The 26,648-nt window shown below is 39.4% G+C and overlaps 1 protein-coding gene across 1 annotated transcript in view; it reads left to right on the plus strand.

The window, feature by feature from the left end:
- The window catches only part of IL1RAPL1 (interleukin 1 receptor accessory protein like 1), a 2,286,687-nt gene that overhangs the window by 410,802 nt on the left and 1,849,237 nt on the right, over positions 1-26,648 (plus strand). The window contains exon 2 of the mRNA XM_075335457.1: positions 4,355-4,460. Within this exon, the coding sequence (XP_075191572.1) occupies positions 4,379-4,460 (82 nt within the window). The 5' untranslated portion in view covers positions 4,355-4,378. The remainder of the gene's footprint in view (positions 1-4,354; positions 4,461-26,648) is intronic.

Consider the following 26,648-nt stretch of genomic DNA (forward strand, 5'->3'; position numbering starts at 1 on the left):
ATAAAAATAATTTTTAATACCCATATAAATGGAAAATTTCAATGGACATGTATTATAGTCAATATAGTATTACATTGAAGTAAATATGTTCTCAGGATTACATTTTTCATTTTACCATTTAGTTTTCTCGTTCTTTATCTATAAGGCAATACATGATGAGCAAGCACAAAAGTGCTTAGTACTCAAATCAAGCATGTTGTATGCTCAGAAATGCTCGACTCAATTACTGAGCACAATAGGAGTCAATGGGTTACTCAAGCATATTTTTTCCGAGTCCCTGTTCAGTTACCTGCCATTGCACAGCCACCAGCCACCACAGTCCCTATCATCTGGATATAGCTGCAGCGATGAGTGGGGACGTCACTCAGGTTATTTGTGGTCACCTGTGACCGCAAGTATTCTGACCTTACGTGACCTCTTGAACTGAGTGAACTCACCTCAGGTGAGGTCACTGAGTTCACATACATGCATCTCCTGACAGAAAGCCACATTTTTTTTACCAAGAAATGTAGATTTGGTGCTGACATTTTTACACCATATTCCTGCACCCAATATTCACCTTCTGGCAAAAAAGCACATCAAAACACCATGCAGCTTTGATGCAATAGTGATTTGATTTTTTGCCAGGGCATGTAGAATGGGTGCATGAATATGGTTTAAAAATGTCAGCACCAAATCTGCATCAAATTCTCAAAAAATGCACAAAAACTGTTTTTATGCCGTTTCGGTAGGGTTTTCTGCCAGGAGGTTCAAATTTGGTGCTGAAATGTCTGCAACCAATTTCAGCAGCAAATTTGCACCTCTTGTCAGAGGATTTCTGTAAGGAGATGCAGGTCTGGGAAATCAGTGACCTCATTGGGGAGGTCAGATTTTCCTGTGGTCACAGGTGGAGGAGGACAATGAGAACCTCCAGCTGTTACAGCAAATAACCTGTTCTATGCCCATTTACTGTGCCTTCAGTTATGTAGCAGATCTGAAATCGTCATGGGTCCTTGTGTGAAATATGTCGGACCTGTGTATTTTGGGGGTTAATAAAGGCATGAAGAGGGTTTTTTTGTATTATATTTGAAAATAAATGATTTTTTGTGTTTGTGTTTATTTCATTTCCATTACAGATTAGTAATGGGGGGTTCTGATAGATGCCTCCCATTACTAATCATGGGATAAGTGGCAGCTGTGAGCTGTTCTAAACCCCTTATTACTCTGATTGCCACCGCACCAGGGCAATCCGGATGAGCCAGGCAAGGTTCCAGGATTGTTGCATATAATGGATACGACTATCCTGGGAAACAGCAGGCTTCTATTTTTAGGCTGGGGGGCCCAATAGGCATGGTTCTCTCCAGCCTGAAAATACCAGCACCCAACTGTCGACTTTATCATTGCTGGGTATCAAAATTGGGGGGACCATATATCATTTTTAATTTTTTTTATTAAAATAATAAAAAATCTTATTTTTATACATAGCTAAGATAAGCTCATGGCTGGGGGCTGCAGCCTTTAGCCGTATGCTTTATCTGTGCTGAATATCGCAATATGAGGAAACTGTAAGCAAACTTTTTTCATTTATTTATTTTTATACCAATATAGACACATACAGACAGCATCACTGATTGAAAGCAGTCATACCCGCTGTCACACAGGGTGGGGGCATGTCTGACTGCAACCAATCAAAGATGCAGGGATTACTGATGGGCAGGGAAGCAGTGCATGTGCATGAGGTAAATAAGCTGCCCCGGAAGTATTTGAGTGACCCAGAAGAAGAGTACAGCTGCACAAGAAACTCGGTAAGTATAATGTGCTTGTTTTCCCCTTTTTTTCTTTATTTTTCCTTTATTCTTTTTAAATTCTTGAGTTGCCAACCCAGATCCTTACCTAGAGCTCCCTTAGAACTCTGGGGTTGGGGTCGGTTCTCAGTTACTTTTGAAGCAACGCAGATCCGGACTTTTACAGTCCGGATCCGCCCATCACTAGTCTACAAAGAAAAACCTGCAGTCACATGATGTGACTATAGACTTGGAAATCCTCCAAGTGCAAGCACTGTGTACTTTGAGGATTTGTCTGTGTTTGCACGTGGAACGATGGTCAAGTATGCTTGCACCTTTAATTGAACTCAAAGTAGCAAACCTATTCGGTGAGCTATCATAATGCGACCTGTGTCACAGGTGACCTCTGGACATTGTAAACATAGGTTAGGCCATTAGCCATCTATTGTCAAGACAATGGAGTAAGATTGTTAGTAACCATATATTGGTCTCTTTTTTCAGATGTAACAAAGGATTACATGACAATTAAATCACCATCTTTTATCCTGGTTTTGGGAGCTAGGACTGTTTACACATATATTCTAGCATATTATTGCCCTTGAAATGTTGGTGCAGTCCAGAAGTTTTGTATATATTTTTGTGCATAGTACTGTAGAAGAGTTTAAGCAGAGGTGGAATAAATTCTGTAAAGTAAGAATGCTTTCAAAAATAAAAATGTTTATATTTAATTTTTTCATTTAACAAAATGGAAACCGGTCAACAAAAGAAAAACCTGCGTTAGTTGAGAAATATTGAAAGAAGAGGAGGGCACTCAACGGGCTGCTGTATACAAAAGTCTGTTTATTGCAGCATCACGTTAAAAGTAAAAACAGCGAGGGGAGGGGGAGTAATGCACGACCCTATATTAGTTGTGACCCTCATTTGCTTTCAAAACATTCTTCAAATCCTTCTGTCTCTTCATGTAATCCCAGAAAGACACAATGGTGCTTGGAATGGAGCTTTGTGGTGCCATATCATTACTTACAGAAATCTTTGTTCTTCATGCAAAAGTTTGGAGTCTGGCTGTATTCTTTGGTGTCATTACCCTGCTGCAGAATAAATTTGAAGCAAATCAGACGCTTCCCTAATGGTATTGTATGATGGAGAAATATCTGCTTGTTTTCTCAGCTTTGAGAAGACTATATTAATCCTAACCAAATCCCCACATCTATTTGCTGAAATGCACCCTTAAACTTGCAAAGACTTTTCACCATTCTTAACTGTTTTCTATAGACACTCACTATTATACTGCTTATCTTTTAGTGAACAAACTGCCCATTATACATAACATTTCAAAATTTGATCCATCATTACAGAACACATGCTACCAAATTTTTAGCTGATTATATTTTCAAGCATAGTTGATTTGCTTGATTTGTTTTTATATCAAATGTAGCTTTTTTGCAGCAATTTTCCCATGAAGATCAATACTGGTCAAACTATTCTGAAAACTACTGGGACTCTTTACTCTGGGGTGATGTGACCAAGATAAATGTTTTTTGAAGCGATGGCTTAAAAACTGTATGGCATTGTGAAGGTAGGGAGAACAAAGAAAAGTGCAAGGTGCCTAGAATGATACATGGTGGTGGCAATGTCCTTATGTGGGTCAGCATGAGTGCTTCTTGCTTCCGAAAGCTGAATTTCATTGAGGGTATCATGAATTGCCGGTGGTATTGCTCTATATTAAAAAGAAGCTGCTACCATCACTCCGTACTCTTAATAATAATAATAATAATAATAATAATAATAATAATAATAATAAAAATAAATAAAGTACTCTTGGTAGATCGGCACTTCTCCATCATGTCAATGATCCAAAACACATGTCTAAGGCAACTGTTGCATTTCTGAAAAAGAATAGAGTGAAAATGATTCAGTGGACACGTTTTTCTACTGATCTGTATCCAATCAAAAACCTATTTCCCTTCTGAAAAGACAAGTTGAGCATTACTCTTCATTAAGCAGCATAAAGACACATTTCAAAAGAATGAAAAAAAATAGATGTTGCAATATGTCCCCAATATGTCCCCATTTTATGCCTAGAAAACTTGTTTTTGCCCTTAAAAATCATGAAGGTAATGCAAAATACCAGATGTAGTAGTTTTTGATATAAGGTATATTCATTTTTGCTTCAACTAAATTGAATAAAACTTATATTGTTAACCTAACTTTTATGTTATTGGTTAAAAAATGATTTATGAAGCTCAGTATTGTCTAAATTTGGGAGATATTTATTTGCATATATATAGACTTTACTCTTAAGGCCCTGTCACACACAGAGATAAATCTGCGGCAGATCTGTGGTTGCAGTGAAATTGTGGACAATCAGTGCCATGTTTGTGGCTGTGTACAAATGGAACAATATGTCCAAGATTTCACTGCAACCACAGATCTGCAAAAGATTTATCTCTGTGTGTTACGGGGCCTTTAGTCTTCTGCAGCAATTAATAGATGAAAGAATAGATTTTGTGTGTATTTACCTCTTTCTATTTTATTTTTTTATTTAGTAGTTTTTGATATTCACTAAAAAGAGTGTCTTTCTTTTTTTTCAGAGACCTTTTCTTGAGAGTCGCAAGATGAAAGCTCCTATTCCACATTTGATCCTCTATTATGTTACCCTGGCACAAAGCTTAAAAGTCGTTACTAAAAGAGGTTCTGGTAAGTGAGTTTGTTTTACTCTTTTGCTGGGGGTCATGACACAGGCAGTGACTTTGAAGATTCTAAGTAATGGTGGTGAGTTTAGTTAATGTTGTAAATGTAGTGTACTGTAGTGTTATGATATCCAGAAGTGTGGATTATACTGCAGTGATCATCACATAGCTAATTTATTGGATGAGGAGTCATACAATATATTTTTGAATTGGACCTTCAATAATTTTTTAAGCGGTTTTCTTGTTGACGTTGTGTACATTCATTTATTGAAAGAGGTGGTCCTAGAGTTTTGATTAAGAGTGTTAATTTGTAAAAACTCTAGTGTACCAAAAATTGAAAAAAATTGGATTTACTGAAATTGTTTTGTCTCATATTTGTTTATTGTAATATTAGTTTTTATTGTACTTTTTAAGAAATTTGGATGATATTTTTTAAGTCTTGCAATTGGAAAGTAATAGGAATACTTATCTTGATACATTGAAACTGTAAGGAAAATCCAAAACTGTTGGTTATTTGCTTTGGAAATATAGGTTAGATGCTTGTACAATATTTAATTCTGTGTGTATTCTACTTATAACTATTTCTTCAGACTAGAATTGCTGGAAAAACACAATAGATTAAGTGAAAATGACAAAATAAAGAGTGACTTACACCTGTACTTATAACAAAACACGGTATAACTTTTTATTAAAGTGCTCATTGCTCTTGTACTATTAACTTCCAATTCATGCTTCAGTGGTTGAGACTGGCAGCCATCATCTGTGTGTAACGTATAAGCAGAAATGTTGAAGTCTTGCATTCAGACTCCATACCATCTGATGGCTGTATAGTAAGTAACACTGTGCAATTTATTTAGAACCCAATCTTCAACCTGAACTCATGGAAGAACTGAGCCATGAAACCATCACCTTAAAAAAGCATTCATAGCTGGCAAATTACCTTTTCTTACTCAGTATTATTGCCCATTTTGCTGCTTGAAGACATTTGGTCTTCCGATTCAGATGGGCTTTGCTAAATTGAGAATTTTCAACACAGGTTTTATAATTATGTCCCTTTATTCTTTATGTTCTACTAATTTTTTGTAACCTTTTCCTATAGGATTGATAGCATTCATCTCCATGCTATGTATGATTTCAATTGCATATTGGGCATTGTTTTAGTAGAAAGATGTGCCGTGACTATTACCTTTGCTCCAGTCACAAACGTGGCAGGAGAAACGTGTCATATAAATTATTAAGCTGTAGGGGGAAAAGCGCAATAGGGTCTTACCCGGTATGAGGGTAGAGAGACAGAAAGAGATACACTCACCTGCTAGGGTTGTGCCAGTCACAACCCCCTATGATCACATGTGAGTGTTTTTATGTGATTTAGCAGTGGCCCCGGAAAGCAGGTTATCATATAAATCAAATAGAAAACCGGTTTTAAATGCCGCGCTAAAAACCACAGATATTGTAGATAAAGAGATTTCCTTTATTTCACAGTTCTACGCATTTCAGAGACATCTCCGTCTCCTTCCTCAGGAAAAGAAATCATATTACCTAATATGATTAATATAATAATATAATAATATAGTAATATAGTAATATGATTTCTTTTCCTGAGGAAGGAGACGGAGATGTCTCTGAAATGCGTAGAACTGTGAAATAAAGGAAATCTCTTTCTGTGGTTTTTAGCGCGGTATTTAAAACCGGTTTTCAATTTGATTTATATCATATAAATTATTAAAAGGGAACTGTACCTTCCATGAGCATTGCACAAATTTATAGTACAAATATAAAAAACTTTGTAAGCAAGTAGCATGCAAACCTTTGGGAACCCCTATTCAAGATTACTGTTATTGTGAACAGTTAACAAAGTTGAAAAAAGATCATCTCTAAAAGGCAAAAAGTGACAGATCACATATTTCTTTTACATTTTTAAATTAACAAAAAAGAAAAATGAGCCTATGTAAAAAGTTTGGGCACCCTTAGTACCCTTGCACGCTTAATATCCAGTACCACCCCCATTGGCAAGTATCACAGCTTGGAAACACTTTTTTTTGCCAGCCAAGAGTCTTTTAATTCTTTTTTGAGGGATTTTCATGCATTCTTCCTTGGAAAAGTCTTCCAGTTCTGCGAGATTCCTGATCATTTTGCATGCACTGCTTTTTGAGTTTTAGACACAGAATTTCAATGATATTCAGATCAGGGGACTGTGAGGGCCATTGTAAAACCTTCAGCTTGTGCCTTTTGAGGAAGTCTATTGTTCGATTTTTATGTGTGTTTTGTTTCATTGTACATTTGTAAAAGCCTCCTCTTTTCAACTTCAGCTTTTTTTCAGATGGTGTTATTTTTGCATCAAGAATTTGTTAAAATCTCATTGATTCCATTCTCCGCTCTACCCGTGAAATTCTTCCGTCTACCTGTTCTTTTCCTGAAATTCCGTGCCCTTTTTTTCATACATGCCTTTGATCATTGTGGTCATAAGTTCTATTTTAACCAGATTGGTCCACAGGACCTGTTTCCAAAGTTTATCAAGTTTGTTTAGATGTTCCTTTGCATACATCTGTTGCTAAATGTTATGACGAGGATGCAGGAGAGATTTTCTTCTGATGATTCTTCCATGAAGGCCATATTCGTGCAGGTATCCCTGAATAGTAGAACAATGTATCACAACTCCAGAATCTGCTAAATCTTCCTACATGTGTTTTGAAGTCAAGCAGGGGTTCTGATTTTCCTTTCTAGCAATCCTATGAGCAGCTCTCACAGATATTTTTCTGTAAAAAAGCTGACGTTGAAAAAAGGATGGCTCCTGTAAATGGATAATGATCCTAAACACACATCAAAATCCACAACAGACTACCTCAAATGGCGTAAGCTGATGGTGTTATGCTGGCCCTCACAGTCCCCTAATCTGAATATCATTGAAAATCTGTTGCTAGATCTCAAAAGTGCAGTGCATGCAAGATGATCCAGAAATATTACAGACCTGGATGACTTTTCTAAGGAAGAATGGACGAAAATCCCTCAAACAAGAATTGAAAGACTCTTGGCTGGCTACAAAAGCATTTACAAGCTGTGATACTTGCCAAAAGGGGTGTTCCTAGGTACTAACCATGCAGGGTGTCCACACTTTTTCATTGGCTTTTTTTCCTTTTCTGTTAATTTAAACATTTAAAAGATTAAAATACAATATTCAAATGAAATGTGTCATCTTTAACTTTTTGCTTTTTAGAGATCAATTCATCTTCAACTTGCTTAACTGTTCACAGTAACAGTAATTTTGACCAGGAGTGTCCAAACGTTTGCATGCAACTGTGAATCTTACCAGATAATTCTGCTTCACTCTTCACTAATGAGACAATTCCCCTCCCCCCTGCTTCCTAAGCTATTCTTCCAATCTGAAAAAGAAGCTCAAGACAAGATGGACTGTGAGTAGTGTTGAGCGAGTAGTTGAATATTCATACTCGCTATGCTGTTAGCGAGTACTGTCTGCTACTTGCATATTCGTTACATGTAGTGGGCGCAATGTAAGTCAATGAGAAATACTCGCTAAAACTGAGTAACCCGAAAGCTGTACTTTTCATGTAAGTAGCAAATAGTACAGCTTTTGGGTTACTTGCTACTTAGCAAATATTTCCCATTGACTTACATTGCGTCAACTTCTTATAATGAATATGCAAGTAGCGGACAGTACTTACTAACAGCATAGCGAGTACGAATAGTTAACTACTCGCTCAACACTAACTGTGAGTAAAGAAAAATGCCTGATTTCTTAGCCCATTAAACTCTGTAACAAGGATGATAAGATGCAGAATGAAAAAGCAGGCAGATTGAGACAGAGAACATCTACTCTGACTACTTTTGATGTATAATATTCTCCATGCTGCTACTGCTTTTTTATGTGTGCTACATAGAGAATGAATAGCAGTAGTCTATTCCAGTATATTAATCTGTCTTTGTGGTAGATGACAATAGCTAGTATCCTCTCACCAGATCAGGGTCAATTGCAAAAGATAAAGTCCGCAGAGGGGAAATCCAGAAAAATGGTAGGACACGCGTTATACCATGGCCAATGATATGTTATTCCTCATATCAGCACAAAAGAAAGCTTATTCTGAAGTTATTTGAAATAACAGTTACCCTTGAGCATTTCTGGACTACCACAATCTGCCCAGAAGAAAGCAGTATTGTCACTATGTGTTTTTCTCTTCTGGAAGAAAGGAATATCATAGCAATCTCTTTTCTTCCATTTACATTTGCTTGTTTAGTAAGAATTATGCAAAATGATTGGTCATGAAATGTATCTAAGGTTTCTGTGTCAAGTGTGTATAGAAATAGCGAGGTTCTTTATCCTGAATTACATATTACTGCTGTATAACTACTAATATATCAATAAAGCGATGTCATCATTGTAATATAATAATGTAGTAATACTTACATTTTGCATTAGTTATACTCTCTGTGTACAGACATGATATCTTTTTTTGTTTCAAATACGTGTATATGGTGTGCATATATATATATGTACTGTGTATATATATACTGTGTATATATATCTGTGCAGTATGTACAAAGAATGATTGATTCACCAATCACATTTCTGTAAATATTTCATTATATCTTTTCATGGGAGCGCACTTAAGATATGATATTTTTTATACAATGTTACATAGTCAGGGAATAGCTTGTGTAACAGTGTAAATTTGGTATGCCTCTGTATAACTCAACACACATCTATTAATGTCAAAACTGCTAGCAATGAAAATTAATACACTCCTAAGTGAAAATGACTAGATTGTGACCAATCCATTCCCATTCCCCCATCTCCCCGGTGTCATATGACTCATTAGTACTAGACGTTCTTAGGTGTAAATGAGGAGCTGATTGGTGTTATCACTCACAACTTCTTTTATACTGGTCACTGGAAGTTCAACATGGCACCTCATGGCAAAGATTTATTTGAGGATCTGAGAAAAAGAATTGCTGCTTCATATAAAGGTGGCCTAGGCTATAAAATTATTGCCAACACCCTTAAACTGAACACAGTGGCAAAGACCATACAGCAGTCCAACAAGAAGGGTTCCATTCAGAACAAGCCTCGCCATGGTCAACCAAAGAAGTTGAGTACACAAGCTCAGCGTAATATCGAGAGGTTGTCTTTTCAAAATAGATGTATGGGTGCTGCCAGCATTGCTGCAGAAATTAAAGATGAGGCGGTCAGCCTGTCGGTACTCAGATCATATGCTGCACACTGCAATAAAATAGTCAGAATGGCTGTAATCCCAGAAGAAAGCCTCTTCTAAAGATGATGCACAAGAAGACCCCCAAACAGTTTGCTGAAGACAAGCAGAATAAGGACATGGGTTACCCAAACCATGTTTTGTGGACTGATGAGACAGAAATAAATATTTTTTTGTTTCAGAAGGTGTCAATTGCATGGCGGCAACCTGGTGAGGAGTACAAAAACAAGTGTGTCTTGCCTACAAACTTGATTGTGAAAGTGTCATGTCCGCGTTTCAAAGGCATGTCCGCCTTTTTCATCAGGACAAGGAAAAAATAAAAGAACAGCTGTTGAGGCTGTTCTTTTATTTTTTCCTTGTCCTGATGAAGAAGGCGGACATGCCTTTGAAACGCGTAGACCTTTGGAAATAAAGAAAAGGAATTTTTTACAACTTTGTGATATTGTGGTTTTTAGCGCAGCATCAAACCCGATTCTTTTATCTCAATTGTTTTTCTCCACGGCTTTATCGGGGCTGCAGCTTACCGCTTTCTTTACATTCAATTGTTTCGGCTTTCCCAGGAGTTGTGCCTGTCACAACCATAGCAGGTGAGTACCTGTCCTGTTGTTATATCTCCATTTATCATCAGATAAGACCCTATGTGCGCTTTTTTCCACAGTTATTTCTGACGTCCCCCTGTAAAATCAGAGATGGGGAGGAAGGACAGGCAGGCAGATGGGGCAGGAATAACTAGCAAAACCCTACCCATCTATTAGATATTCTGTAGCACCTCTCATCAAATAACAGTGCATTTCACAAACTTTACTTCTGAAAGTATACATCCAATCTTACAACAAAAGGTACTTTTAGAATAAGCATGATAGTGCCAGTATTGCACTGGCTTAGTTTATATATGAAAATCCTGGTGATTGGTCCTCTTTAATGGCTTTGCCTTGAGTTTTTTAGAGGGCACACCAAATTTACACTGTTATACAAGCTGAACACTGACCATTGTACGTTGTATCAAAGTGTCATATCTTCAGTGTGGTCCCAAGTAAATATACAATCTAACGTTTACAAAAATATGAGGCTTCTATACAGTTTTGTGATATGCTGTATATATATATATATATATATATATATATATATATATATATACATACATGTGAATTTTCTGGTCACATTGTGTAGTTTTGATCATCTGCTTTGGTTGATTGCGCGAAGAAAATTGTAAACTTATGTAACCATAAAAAATGCTGTGCTGGTCTGGTTGAATGTGCTTATTATGTAGAAATAGGGTTTTTATATACTTATTCTAGGAAATTACTGTAGCAGGGTTTTTGTACTTGATAAGAAAGGGAAATGGCAGGTTTATGATAAATGTTTATCACGAAGAGAGCAATGTGCTCTTTGATAAATATTTATCCAAATAGCTGCGTCTTAAAAGCTGAAGCCGTGTGATATAAACTTGTGACCACTACATTAATAATTGCCCCAATTTGTATCTAATGCTAATGTTATGTTGTAAATACCATTGCACATTAGGTGAAATTTAAATTCTTGTGCACAATAAGGACACTGTAGCCATATATTCTTCCTTTTATAGACTTTAGTGATACAGTACTTTACTTTCTTACACTATTTTCATAACTAGGAACTTAATAAAATTATCATACGCAATTGGATAATATATTACAAATGTAATGTCTAAAAGCATTAGCATACATCAAAAGCTTTCACCTTATAAAAATGTGTCAAGGTACCATATGGCTGCACTCACAGTGTCCATGGTTCTATACTACAGCAAATTATATGAGAAAACAGGAGAACAAAGCAAGAGTATGGTGCAAAATATATATTTAATACAAAAAGACTGGCACAATATAGAGTCGGCAGCACAATTCACTAGGCATGTGTATAACAGCAATTCTAAAGTTGTAAAGTATAAGGTTAAAATTGCGATATAAATAATTGCAATATAAAACCCGTAATGACTGCAGATCACAGCGCAATCAGAGCCAGGGAGTACTACAAACAAATAAGCCGCTAAAATTTCGATGAACAGTACAATATCGTGGTTATAGCAAGGTAGTACTACAAATACCAGGTTAACTGGTGTACATATCAAATATGAACCTAGGGAGCGCGTGAATATAGCAGCAGAACAAATCACAGACTGTGGGCAGCATGGACCATTACATTAAAGTAAGCATAAAATCTTCTTCCCCTTGATGAAGTGATCAAAATTCTTTAAGATCGTGAAACGTACGTCGGGGTCCTTGCTCTATTGGGACCGCTCTGCTGCTCATCACTCAGCTGTTTGACTATGGGTATGCTTACTTTAATATAATGGTCCATGCTGCCGGCAGTCTGTGATTTGTTCTGCTGCTATATTCACACGCTCCCTGGGTTCATATTTGATATGTACACCAGTTAACCTGGTATTTGTAGTCCTACCTTGCTATAACCACAATATTGTACTGTTCATGTAAATTTTAACAGTATATTTGTTTGTAATACTCCCTGGCTCTGATTGCGCTGTGATCTGCTGTCATTACGGGTTTTATATTGCAATTATTTCTATCCCAATTTTAACCTTAGACTTTACAACTTTATAATTGCTGTTATACACATGCCTAGTGAATTGCGCTGTCGACTCTATATTGTGCCAGTCTTTTTGTATTAAATATATATTTTACACCATACTTTTGTTTTGTTCTCCTGTTTTCTCATGCTTTTTGAGTGTGCTATGTAGGTATAATGTTTTGGTTTTCCTACTATTCAACATGGGATTTCCTCATTATACAGCAAATTATATTTAGACTCTGTGCATATGAAATATAAAATGGAAATTGAGTAAAAAGAATGAAAGAGAACATGCCCTTTTGGAAATTTATGGCTCATGCTACCTTAAGCACTAAACCCCATTTAATCCCACTTCTACTCATCAATAATAATTTGCTAGTGTCTGATCAATCGTAATTATAATAGATCAGTTGGAGGGTAGGGTCAGAAGTAGCAATCACCACACAGGTAGGGTGGAGCTGCAACCGTGCTGCCATTGACAATAAGTGATTTATTTGCAGGCACTTCTCCATTATCTATTTGACTATTGCAGTTATATTATCGCTGTCCTCCCATCTTCCCTGCGCACTGATCACTTCATTTAACCCTACAAAAAAGGATTAAATCATGAATATTAGATTTGTTGGAATCTATCGTCAACCTTCCCTGATCTCTGATCAACAATTGTTTGAAATGCTGCAACATGGCTTCATCAGTGAGTTTGGATTATTTTGAATTGTCACTAAGAAAAGCACAGTGCGTGCAAGTATGAGTAGCCGGTGAGCCAATGTAACCACTGAAGAGACTGCACCTCTGCATGTCAATCAAACAACTGCATGCTTTGTGACAGCTGATCAGAAGGGAGGACATTACTTGGACTGCACACATACACCTAGAAAGACCGCATTTACACATCATTTACACATCAGATACATGTCATATATACATCATTTACACATTAGATACCTGTCATATATACGTCATCTACCCATTAGACACATATCAGACACATCATGCACACATTAGATACATGTCATATACTGTAGTCATCATTTACACATTAGATACCTGTCATAAATACATCATCTACACATTGGACACATGTCACATATACGTCATTTACACATTAGATACATGTTACTCACATATCATTTACACCTTAGATACATGTCATATACATATCATTTACACATTAGACACCTGTCTTATATACATCATTTGCACTTTATATACATGTTTTCATATATATATATATATTGTGAGGTAGCGACCACCAATGTGGTAAATGGTCGCTATGTGTCGCAATGGAGAAGGTCCCTGCGATATTAAAGTGAAGAAGTTACTATGGGACTTGTAGTTCCACAAAGGCTTGGTTCTGCATATAAGGGTCAGGTTCCCTTTAACAATGCCAGTATGCTGTGCAGGTCTGAAAACACAAACCTCCACCTGTGGGTGTGTCCAGGCTGATTTAGGAGACTGTCAGTGTGTGTGGAGCAGCCCTGCATGATGAGCAGCCTCAGGCAGGTAAAGAGGCTGCTATTCTCAGAGAGGTTGGAGCCTCTGGAAGGAACCTGCCCAAGGAAGCGTGGGTTGCCTTCAACCATCTGGAACTGAGTGTGTGGAGGCTGAGGGAGCTCCACTCTGACACTTGTAGTGTCCAAACCTGAGCGGGCGGTCCGCTACAAAGACTGACCAGAAATCCGTGTCTCGTGGGGAGACAGCCATACCTTTACTATGGACATTAAATGGACTTGAAGCCCACGGTATGTGAAGGTGTTTTGTTTAACTTTTCCTTTAAGCCAGGAGAGGCTTCATTGTGTTTTGGAAGGGCAGTTTATGTTGTACTAATAAACTGCTGCATTTTTGAGAGAGACTGTGTTGCCTGTGTATGCCTAAGCTACCCTGCATCGCTGCAAGCGAGTAAAACCCCCAGGTTGCGGTAAGCAACGTTTACATATGGTGTCTCGAATGCGGGCATGCGGTCTGGTTGCTAGGGGCAACGCAGCCTGGTTGCTAAGGGCAACTGCCTAGGACGTATTGCTGTGGATCGGCGGGTCCACGAAAATCGTGTCGGCGCACTCAAACAGCTGGCGGTGGATCGGCGGGTCCACGAACAGGGACAGCGTGCTCCAGCTGCTGGCGGTGAATCAGTGGGTCTGCAGGGTTCTGTGCTGCAGTGGCGAGAGACCAGTGACTGGAGGTTCCAGGCCAACCCGGAATTGCGGGGCCCTGTTTGGTGAGCAGTGATACACCACAGGCTGGAGATCCTGGTTGTACGGGCGGTACAACCTGGAAAGCATGGAGGGTGCACAAATGGATGCTATGGAGGAGCTGTACCAGTTCCTTGTGCGTGGACAGCAGGAGCCGTCAGTGCGGACCGATGTGGCAGCAGTGGACCAGTTGATAAACTCCCTTCTGGGGCCAGTACGAACACAGGGTGCCCAGCAAGATAAAGGGGAACTGTGTGAACTGGGGTCTAAAGACACTGCAAGGAAGCCACAGAAACCCCAAAAGGGGGTGGAATCCCATGAAGGGGTGGTTGCCCAAAAGGGGATGGAGCATCCCATAGACAAGGGTGCAGTGGCGCAGATGGACAGTAGTCAAGCACAAAGGTGTTCATGCTGCAAGTGTCCTGTCTGCAGTATAGACCACCCATCTGACGAGAAGCCACGTCTGTGTACCGTGGAAGTGGATGGGGAATCTGTAACTGGACTTGTAGACTCAAGGAGTTTGGTGACCTTGGTGAGGGCCACATCTGATGTCTACCTGATTCCTGGAAAGAAGTTCCACGCCAACTGCACCCACAATAATGATAAAGAATACCCAATGACCAGTGTGGTCATTAAGACAAAAACGGACATTGGTTCTCATGATGTTGGTGTAGTTTCAGATTTACAGCACCCAATTATTATAGGTTGGGACTCCAAATTATTTGTGGACTTGTGGAAGCAGGGGGAAGTGTCCGGGTGCTTTTGTAAGAGCCGTAACAGTCCAAAGGAAGCTCCACCACAGTGGGAGATTAAAAAGAGTCCTTGTGGGGTGGCTGTGTGTGGTAAGGTGAAGATAGCACTCCCTAAAGGTGACTGTCCTAAGTTAGTGGGGAGCAAAGAAAAAGGTGGACATGCCCAACTTAGTGACATGATGTGTAAGAAAATAAATGACAATATGACCGTTAGTGACGGAGGAGCTCCAGAAAAGGGAGCCAACACCTGGTTAGGTGGGAACATGTCAGTCCAGGACACCAGGTTGAGTGACGATGACTCCAGTAAATACACTGACTCTACTAAAGTGACAAACGAGTACAGTGACGTACTGATGAGCGAACAGGGGAAAACCTCCTCCCGTCGCCGAAGGCGCAACAGGCGTAGAGAGGCGGAGCGAGCTACAACCTCTGAAAATATGGTCCAGGTAGAGACAGTGTCATGTAGTTCTGCCAAAAGGGTGGATTCCCTTCCAGAATCTGAGTGTGCAGAGAAGGTTGAGAAAGGCACGTTACCAATAGCAACCGCTAATGTAGTGTTGGACAGCAAAATCATGCAAAAGAAAGATGCGTCTGAGCTGGAACTGACACATTGTAACGGCAGAAATCAGCAGGGTGAAAGTGCAGAAAAGGAGCCGACCAAAACAGTAGTGGTGATGTCCCCTATGATTTCCTGGTGTGAGGCTGATGGTCTATTGAGTGAAAACCCTATAGGAGAAGAAATCCTGGAGGCTGTTGGTGGAGGAAAAATCCACAAAGGTCATGGTGAGCAGACCAGTGATCCAACCAGTGCTGGCGTGAATAATAGTGCAAACGGCACAAAAGCTGTTGTAGACCCCAGAGAATCTGAGGTTGAAGGTATGGAGTGCAAGAAAGCCTCTGAAGTTGCAGAGAATCAAGAGGAAATTGAGGGAGATTCTGCAGAGTCCCAAGAGATGGCTGAAGCTGCAGAAATTGAGAGAACCCTTAAAGGAGGGAAATTTAGCCCAGAAGTCCCATCAGCAGCTGAGAGCTTAACTGAACTTACTGGTAAGACCAAGATGGAGGCCATAAAGATGGACTTGGTACAGAAGATTGAGAATCTTGAGCCCAAAGATGAAGAAAAATTCAAAGGCTCTGAGGCTATAGAAAAAGCTGAGGAGAGTGCAACTCCAAAGGTGGAGCCTGTGATAAGAAAAGAGGATGGATATGGAAGACCCAAGGAACGGTCCGATGGCCTTACAGGTAAAGAAATTCGGCCAGTCTTTACGTGCATGGTAGAAGTCCCTGCAGACTTGAGAAAAGCCTGTGCCAGTGAGGCGGTACATGAAAAATTCAAGACTGCCGTAGGAGCCTATAAAGTGTACTTTGCCCCAGAGTCTTGTCGGTTGGTGGTGTGCTCTGTAAATGATGTCACAAAGAAGCGGGTGGCTATCCTGAGTGGCATGCACCTACAGTGTCTTCGCACGAAGTGGCTCATCTCTACAAAGACGGAAGAAGACACCAGACGATTGGAGCATATGAAGCGGCTCACCGCAGCGTTTCAGGAAGTGGTGGTTGTGAAGAAACCATTAATTGGGCTTGCAATAAGAGCGCTGAGAAGTAACATTCAGCAAGCCAAGAAGGTTCCAGGTATTACAGCTATTGAAGTGGAAAAAAACAGTGGAACATTCCGAATCTATGGGAAAACTGCAGAAGCAGTCAAGACAGCTCGAAGGTTGTTGGAGTTTGTGGAAGAGGTCACACAAGTACCCAGAGAACTGGTTAAGAAACTGATTGGAAGAAATGGAAGAGTCATGCAGGAGATGGTTGACAAGTCCGGTGTGACGAGAGTAAGAATTAATATTCATAATGAAGCCAAGATACTCTGTGAAGTCGGTATGGTTCCATGTGTCATTGTGGGAACAAAAGAGTGTGTTGGAAATGTACGAGTCCTCCTAGAGTACCGCCTGGGTTACCTGGAAGAACTAAGGCAGTTGACCCTAAAAAGGCAGAATATTGCAGAACAACTCCATCAAGTTGGTATGAGGTGGAGACAGCTTTCAGGCTGGGGCCAGGAGAAGGGTTGCCCACCTGATAAAGGTGTTGCCTCAGTTGGCACAGAAAGTAGATCCTATAAAGAAAGGAACCAAGGTCATGGAAGACCTAACTACACTTTGGGCTATAGCATAAACTCTGAATGGTCCAAGCCCTCTACTCTAAACTCCAAAGGAATGGATGAAGGGAGTAATATATCTACAGTGAAGGATGGTCTTGAGAAAACACGCCAACAGAGCGATGACGACCGAAGACGCAATGGAAGAACAAGCCATAGTAAATCTGCAAAAAGAGAATGCAGACGGTCTAGATATAGCAGATCATCTATCAGCTCAGTGCTGAGTTGCCCAGACAGTAGCCTCTCTAGTGGATTAGATAGCTCAGAGTCGGACCAGACAGTAGTTTCGACTGGAAGAGAGTTTCGCTACTACACTAGCCGTTGGAGACAGTCATGGAGAGAGAGGTCTGACCGGGGGGCGTATCTGAGAAGGGGGTTGACTGAGACGAGTCTGGTGACAATGACCGACTTTATGTCAGGAGCTGAAGCTCAAGTTTGTCAAAGAGGGCCCTCTCAACTGGTAGGACAAGGTGACACTGATGCCCTGTCTCGGGGCCCCTTTGGGTGTCAAGTGTTCAACCCTACGAGTTTGAACAGAGGGGGGGGATTTTTGAGGTAGCGACCACCAATGTGGTAAATGGTCGCTATGTGTCGCAATGGAGAAGGTCCCTGCGATATTAAAGTGAAGAAGTTACTATGGGACTTGTAGTTCCACAAAGGCTTGGTTCTGCATATAAGGGTCAGGTTCCCTTTAACAATGCCAGTATGCTGTGCAGGTCTGAAAACACAAACCTCCACCTGTGGGTGTGTCCAGGCTGATTTAGGAGACTGTCAGTGTGTGTGGAGCAGCCCTGCATGATGAGCAGCCTCAGGCAGGTAAAGAGGCTGCTATTCTCAGAGAGGTTGGAGCCTCTGGAAGGAACCTGCCTAAGGAAGCGTGGGTTGCCTTCAACCATCTGGAACTGAGTGTGTGGAGGCTGAGGGAGCTCCACTCTGACACTTGTAGTGTCCAAACCTGAGCGGGCGGTCCGCTACAAAGACTGACCAGAAATCCGTGTCTCGTGGGGAGACAGCCATACCTTTACTATGGACATTAAATGGACTTGAAGCCCACGGTATGTGAAGGTGTTTTGTTTAACTTTTCCTTTAAGCCAGGAGAGGCTTCATTGTGTTTTGGAAGGGCAGTTTATGTTGTACTAATAAACTGCTGCATTTTTGAGAGAGACTGTGTTGCCTGTGTATGCCTAAGCTACCCTGCATCGCTGCAAGCAAGTAAAACCCCCAGGTTGCGGTAAGCAACGTTTACAATATATATATATATATATATATATATATATATATATATATATACATATATAAAATACACATTGGATCCATGTCATACACACATCATTTACACATCAGACATGTGTCACATATACGTTATTTACACATTAGATACATGTCACGCACATATTACTTACACCTTAGATACATGTCATATACACACCATTTACACATTAGATACCTTTCATATACACATCATTTACATCTTAGATACCTTTCATATACACATCATTTATACATTAGATACTTGTCATACAGACATCATTTACACATTAGATACATAGCAGACACATCATTTGCACATTAGATACCTGTTATATATGCATCATTTATACTTTAGATACATGTTACGCACACATCATTTACACATTAGATACATGTCAGACACACATAATCTACGCATTAGATATATATATAATTACACATTAGATTCATGTCACATATACATCATTTACACATTAGATACATGTCATATATACATCATTTATACATTAGATACATGTCATATATACATCATTTATACATTAGATGCATGTCACATATACATCATTTACACATTAGATACATGTCATATATACATAATTTATACATTAGATACATGTCAAACACACATTATTTCCACATTAGATACACGTCATTTACACATTAAATACCTGATAGCTATATAAGGTAAATACTATATGCATGTCATACATACATTGTTTACATATGTAATGTATGTCACACATGTTATTGACAAATGAAATACATTCCACATACATGTATCATACATATAGTTTTTGCAATATATTGATGTGGTGCACACAGCACTCACACCTAGGATACATGCAGACCTGCTTAGTAAATAACAGCCTTCTCTAAGAGTGCTTCTGAAGATGAGCTGGCGACCACTGATGGGACCACCTCCTTTACTCTTAAGGCTGCTAATCTGCATGTGCAGAATTAACGACTAATATAATTAATTTACATCAATCTGTTTTCCTGTTTTCAGGTACTTTTGCTCTATGTGTTGGATGATTACACTGCTTGTTTAGTGTAACAGGTTCTCTATAAAGCAGATGCTATAAATATTGAATATAGCTTTTCATGTTATAGTAAAACAGCTGACCCCTCACAAAGCATTCAATAACTTGTATATTCTTATTATAAATGTATATCCATGTTATATGTTACTTCAGTATCCTTACTGGGCTATGTGATTTCCTAATAGAACAAAAATGGGATAGAAAACAATTTTACATCACTTCTGGCAATGGCAGTTCTCTTTCTCTCTCTCAGATATTAATGCTTTCAGTATCAAACAAGGTCAAGTACCAAATAAAAATATAAATAAATTCTAGTAAACATCGTATATAAATAGTTGAAAATTGTATAATTTTGCTTTCTATTTCATATGAAGAGAAACATTAGCAGAGAGAAGAGGACTGTTACAATGGGAATTGAAACAAAGGGGTTAAAGGAACTCTTCTAATAGTTTTACATTTAAAGGTCTTGTTTAAGTTTAATTTTTAATTGCGCATAGAATTGGAGGGGACTGTAAAGATGACAGAATCACTGATCTTAGTGATTAGCTGCAGGGGTCGTGTGCGCTGTAGTTGTGACATGATTGCTGATGCCTGTCAACAGAGTCAAAGACAGCGGCCAAGAAGCGGCAGTGTTGGAAAAGTGGCAGTGGACCTGAGCGGGAGGGTGGTCGTGTAAAACTAAACCCAGACAACCTACATTATTTCAGTAATTCTAATCTATGGTGCAGCATAAGTTTACAATATTATAAATATTCTGTAGCTACAAGAAGAATAATGCAGATTTAGTTCTAGCAAAAAAAAAAATGCTAAGTTCCATACCATATCGTATTTTCTGGATTATAACACGCACGTTTTTCCTCCTAAAACTGAGGGTAAGGTGGGAGTGCCTCTTATAATCTGGATATGGCTTAACGAAGCGGCAGTGATGGCTCGAGGTCACAGGAGGCAGTGTTGGTGATACTGAGGGCTCGGAGGAGAGGGTATCACTGCAGTAGAGTGGCTCAGGAGGATCACAAGACGGAGGGTCGGCGATGTGGTTGGCACCAATGATCTGACAGCGTGCTGCGGATTCCATGGTATCTCCCACGGTTGACGCGAAGGAATGCAAGAAAATGGCTGCGGATGTGGCTCATGCGCAGATTGATGCAATAGACTTCAAGAAAATGGCCATGGAATCCTAGCTGTGCATGTAGCCATTTTCTTGAAGTCAATTTTGTCAACCGCGAGTAATTCAATGGAGCCCACAGTCCATTGGCAGATCAATGGCACTTGCCACCGCAACACCCCAAAGCACGCAATATTGCCGACCCTCCATCCACTGACCCTTCTGAGCCACGACACCCCCCTTCCTCCGAGCTTGCAGCATTGCTGACCCTGCCTTCTGTGACCTTCCTGAGGCGCTCCACTACCACCACTCCCCCCCAGTGAGATATTATAAGCTGCACTAGGATTATAAGACGGACCCTCATTTTAACATAAAAAAATATTTTTTCCTATTTTCCTGCTCTAAATTTGGGGTACGTCTTATAATCCGGTGCGTCTTATAAAATGAAAAATATGTTATTTATCTTCATTGTATTATCCTATCCACATAGAAAAAGAATTTCTATCCAAATATGACTCTATGTTTTCTAGTCTTAGTTACTGGCACATACAAATGTAGCAACCCCTTTATAACCACTGTTTGTATGGCAGCTCAGGGACAGTGAAAATTAAAATAAAAAAAAATGATGAACAGGTAGTTCTTACCACTAAAGAGACTTTTTTGAATATTGTTGAAGAGGGTGAGAGAAGGGATTTTTTAGGGAGAGCCGCCGAGGAATGGGGGCATCGGTTAAGTGAGGATGTACTCCATTGACAGGCAGGAAAAGTCCTGGTTAGGGGAAGCTTAAGGACATGGCCATTTTTTCTACCTGTCTCCCTATAATATTGATGGAGCATTGCTCTAAAGTATGGTGATTTCCCTCCCATCCACTCTATAATAATCTCAACTATAAGTGGCTTAGACACCTTCTTAAATTTTCACTATATATTTGTTGTTTGTCTAGGTCTGTGAAATAATTTTTAATGCATATAAATAAAGAAGAACTTTTAATGAGTTATTAATTGAAATTGGGTATATAAAGATGTATAGTAATAAATATTAACACTAGTAATAGCATCAATGATAATATCAACATTGTAAAAAAAATAAAAAGGTTTGACAAACCCTGCGGTTCTTACAAACATATGGGTGACATACGGTATACTGTATACATTGTACTGTATATATTCAGGGTTTCTTTACATGATTAAAAATTAGGACATTTTAATCTTTTTCTATACAATATTAGTTCAATATCTTGCAACAATGGAAAAGAAATGGTAGCTACAAAAAGACCCTGACTTTAAGGGTTAAAAAACTAATAAATATAGTCATTCCACAAACACATGCTCTTAATCACCTCCATTCACCATGAAGCATGGCGAGGCTGTAGATGATAAGCAATTATTTTTCTTTATAAAATATAGAAATACTACTACTAAGAATAATCGTAATAAATATAAATGGTGCTGTACATTTGTGTGGTATATAACACAATGTATAAAGCAATAATGACAGACTAGTGTTTGCTTTTGCTCTGTTTCCATAGTAATTGAACTAACTACTTTTTCTCAGACTTTGTTTCCATGGTTATGTGCAATATGTTTATATTGAAAGTCTGAAATGCCCTCGAACATTCATTGCTGCTGTTTCTGACAATGACTATGGCATTCTTCATTAGATGACCCAGAATTGTAGTAAAGAGCTCAGCCTTTGTCATTTGAGTTCCTTTATCATATGATTTATTGTGTGCTCCACAAAATGACTTCATACGTAAAAACCTACTAAGACATATGTTTTGTTTGGATTTTTGAGCAATTTTTTGTCAATATTTTTATTACTGTGAGACAAATGTTATAAGTTGTATTTATTTTTTCTGTATCTTTAATATTACGTTTTTTATTTAAGAGAAAATTAGATTGAACTATCAGCAGCTGCAAGATTCATGGTAGTAAAACTCTTAAGCTGGGTTCACACATAGCGACGCAGCAGCCATCACGACGGGCGACCTGACCTTATCAGGATCGCTGCTGCGTCATTACATGGTCGCTGGTGAGCTGTCAAACAGGCAGATCTCATCAGCGACCAGTGACCAGCCCCCAGCCAGCAGCGACGGGTGGAAGCGGTGCTGCGCTTGGTAACTAAGGTAAATATCGGGTAACCAAGGGCTTGGTTACCCGATATTTACATTGGTTACCAGTGCACACCGCTTAGTGTTGGCTCCCTGCACGCCAGAGTACATATCGGGTTAATAGGCAAACCCTTGCTTATTTACCCGATGTGTACTCTGGCGTGCAGGTAGCAGGGAGCCGGCAGCACAGGCAGCGTGAGAGCTGCGGATGCTGGTAACGAAGGTAAATATCAGGTAACCATGGAAAGGGCTTCCCTTGGTTACCCGATGTTTACCTTGGTTACAGCTTACCGCAGGCTGCCAGAAGCTTGCTCCCTGCTCCCTGCTCGCTTCAGTTCGTTGCTCTCTCGCTGTCACACACAGCGATGTGTGCTTCACAGCGGGAGAGCAATGAGCAAAAAATGAAGCAGGACATTCAGCAACGAGCGGCGACCTCACAGCAGGGGCCAGCTCGTTGCTGGATGTCACTCACAGCGACAGCGACGGGACGTCGCTGCTGCGTCACAGAAAATGGTGACGTAGCAGCGATGTCATTGTCGCTGTCGCTATGTGTGACTCCACCTTTAGAAAAATGTACCTACAACATATTCTGTGATGAATTCAGTATCGCAGCTAGAATTGAGCGAGTATCAAGATATTCATGTTCGCGATACTTGTAAGGAGTACTTTGTACTAGTCGCTGTTCGTTCTGCAAAGCAAGTAAATGCAAGTCAATGGGAAATACGAGTAATTTTCTGCTGGACTCCAGCAGAAAATTACTTGTATGTCCCATTCAGCGGAATATTACTCGCATTTCCCATTGACTTGCATTGTACTCACTATTCGGAATGAATAGCAAGTAGTACAAAGTACTCGTTACAAGAATCACAAACACAAATATTTCGATACTCGCACAACTCTAATGGCAGCTTATTTCACATCTACCCTCCGTATACTAGGATGCTAACATGTGTAGTAATTTGGCACAATACAAAAATAAATTCATATAAAGCAAGAAACAATTAAATACTTAAATAGAATATGTTACGATCCACAAGCATGTGTCAATAATTATTTTACAGGGTTGTTACTTAGTAGACAATGCTTTCCATATTGAAGACACCAGAGTAGTCAGCTGTATTTACCTAAATAATACACAAACAGTCTGGTAGTTACTATGCAGTTTTACACGTTGACTATTTGGATGAAAATCCATCCAACTGCGCTTTTGTGGACAAACTGTAGATCCAGTACACTGGATGATGTGTGAGAGGTGGTACATTTTTACACATTTAGAAATGAAACACCACTTCTTCTTCAGGAAATCCCCTGATTAATCAGTGGATTTCCTGAAGAAGAAGGGAGCTTTCACTCCGAAATGTGTAGAAATAAACCACCTTTCACACATCATCTGGGGTATTGGATTTACATTTTGTCTCCAGTAGCGCATTTCTTCTTCCACAGTTTTATTCTGTTCCTAGGACTTCTCGCTTGGCCTTAGGGCATGTGGATTCTGTGGCAGCTGCAAAATGCCTCTATTACTCGTTGTGTGTAACATAACAACAGAATATGAGTGACCAGCCCTCTTGATCTCTTCTCTGTTTTTTGGGTAAGACCATATTGTGCTTGTCTATCCACAGTAATCCACAAATTATTGAAGTATTGTAAAACCTACCAGAATGGAATAAACTGCATCTTTTACTAGCTGTGAAAATGTTGCTCTTTCCCGAGCTGTCACATGTGGTGATGTCACCTCAAGCTCCATTATTTTTTCTAGAGTCTGTTTAAAGTGAAGTTCATAGGTTTCCTGTCTATGCTTTGAATGGCTCAGGCAGCAGCTCTACAGGTGTATTCAGAATGGTGATGCTATGGGCACTGTGTGCTGTAATCCTCAACAAGACTACAGTGACTGTGGATGTGCAAGTGAGTGAAAGCACAAGTGAGGGTAGCTTATTAGCTTTTGATTTTGGATAGAGTAGATGGTGCTGGGAATGTGTTTTATCTATTTTACTTATTTATAGAGTGTAATTATATTACACAACACTTTTACAGACATTATCATCACTGCTCACATTGGGGGCTCACAATCTAAATTCTCAATCCTTATGTATTTGGAGTGGGAGAGGAAACTGGAGTGCCTGGAGGAAATTCACAAAAACACAGGGAGAACATTCAAACTCCTTAAAGATGTTGATTGTGCTGGCACCCAGGACCTCAGCACTCCTAACTTAAGAAGCAAACCACTGAGCCACCAAGCTGCCTACTGTTAAGAGCCTATGTAACAATAATCACTTTAGGGGTGTAAGGACAGCACATACATGAACTAGGAGGAATGTTAGGAAGGCTAAACTGTATTTCCAGCTATTTATTCATCTTGAGACTGTATCGGTGCTTTGTAGGTGAAGTGGGTAGGCGCTAGGGTGCGGTTCTGTAAGATTGTGCTCACATACTGCACTACCTCTTCTGAAATGCAGTATATAGCCACAGAGTTTGCATAAAGTTTAGGATGTAAATAATAGCAAACTAGAAGGATCTGAAGTTGACTGAAAGAGAGCTAAAATCAAGTTAACAGGTTTAAGGTAACAATAAAGATAAAAATTAAAATAAAGGTTAAGGAGTCAGTATAGGAACAATGAGATTGTATTGTTTTGTTTTTTTTTACTTTTTATGTAGGCCTATAAAACCCTTTTAATAATATCATGAGAGTGTGGCTCCTCATAGTGCTACCTACTAAAGTTTCTGTCCTAATCTTCATCAGATGGATCATGACTAGGGTTGATCGAATACCTCAAATATTCAACTTCGCCAATATCCGACGAATAGGTTGCCGTTATGCGAATATTTCATGCGCAATGTAATTCTATGGGAAGCTCGTAAAGTTGTTATTCGGGTTTCCCATAGACTTACATTGCGTATCGAATATTCGCAAATAGTCGAATAGCGGCAACCTATTCAGCAAATATTCGTGAAGCCAAATATTTGAGGTATTCGATCATCCCTAATCATGATCATGACCCTTCAGTAACATTTATTCAAATTCACTTTTCTTGTAATATGTGCTCTTTTTTGCCCTAAAGCCTTTGTACAGCTGCTTAGACTACACCTTCAATATGTACACCACTTTTTAGTGTTCTCCAAACCAGTTTCAGACACCTCATCATTGAATCTGTTCCACAGGCTTTAGTAACTTTTCAAATAAGGTAAATCAGGCTCTACCACCCAGTAGGTAGGTGCTATTGAGGTAAACAAATATATTACAATAATAATAGTCTATCTCCATTGCCACCACTGCCTCACCAGGACGTCTCCTCCTCACCAGGCTCTCACCAGCAGTGGCACTATTTCCCCAAAACTGTATTCCATGATTCCTGGTTGAACCTTCTGTACTGCAAAAATGTGGCACCTCTAAAAGTATTTTGCTTGGCAGTTCATCTGTGACTCGTGTCTCCTTTTTCTTTCCACGCAAAACCTCGAGAAAGGCTTGTAAAGCCAAAACGTCGGGTTTGCTATACCTTTTGTGCACTTTTTTGCAGTTTATCAAATTAAATTTTTTTTTCAAAATTCTCAGATCTTCTCTTATCCATTTGAGTGCTGAGGTTATTACTGTACTTTAGTAACTTTTCAGTCATAAGCTACAAAGACCTGTTTACTAAACATGAGTCACAGTAACAAGATACCTCTTCTATGGTTTTATAAGTAAAAAGGTTCATTTTTCCCGTGTGCAGACTTGTAGATGATAGCTGTGCATATGCCAAACACCTTGGCACGGTGGTCTACAGATGTACTTTGATGTTCAAACTTTTTAGCTAACCATTAAATAAAACAGGTTT

This window comes from Anomaloglossus baeobatrachus, chromosome 2, assembly GCF_048569485.1.
Source record: "Anomaloglossus baeobatrachus isolate aAnoBae1 chromosome 2, aAnoBae1.hap1, whole genome shotgun sequence".
NCBI lineage: Eukaryota > Metazoa > Chordata > Amphibia > Anura > Aromobatidae > Anomaloglossus > Anomaloglossus baeobatrachus.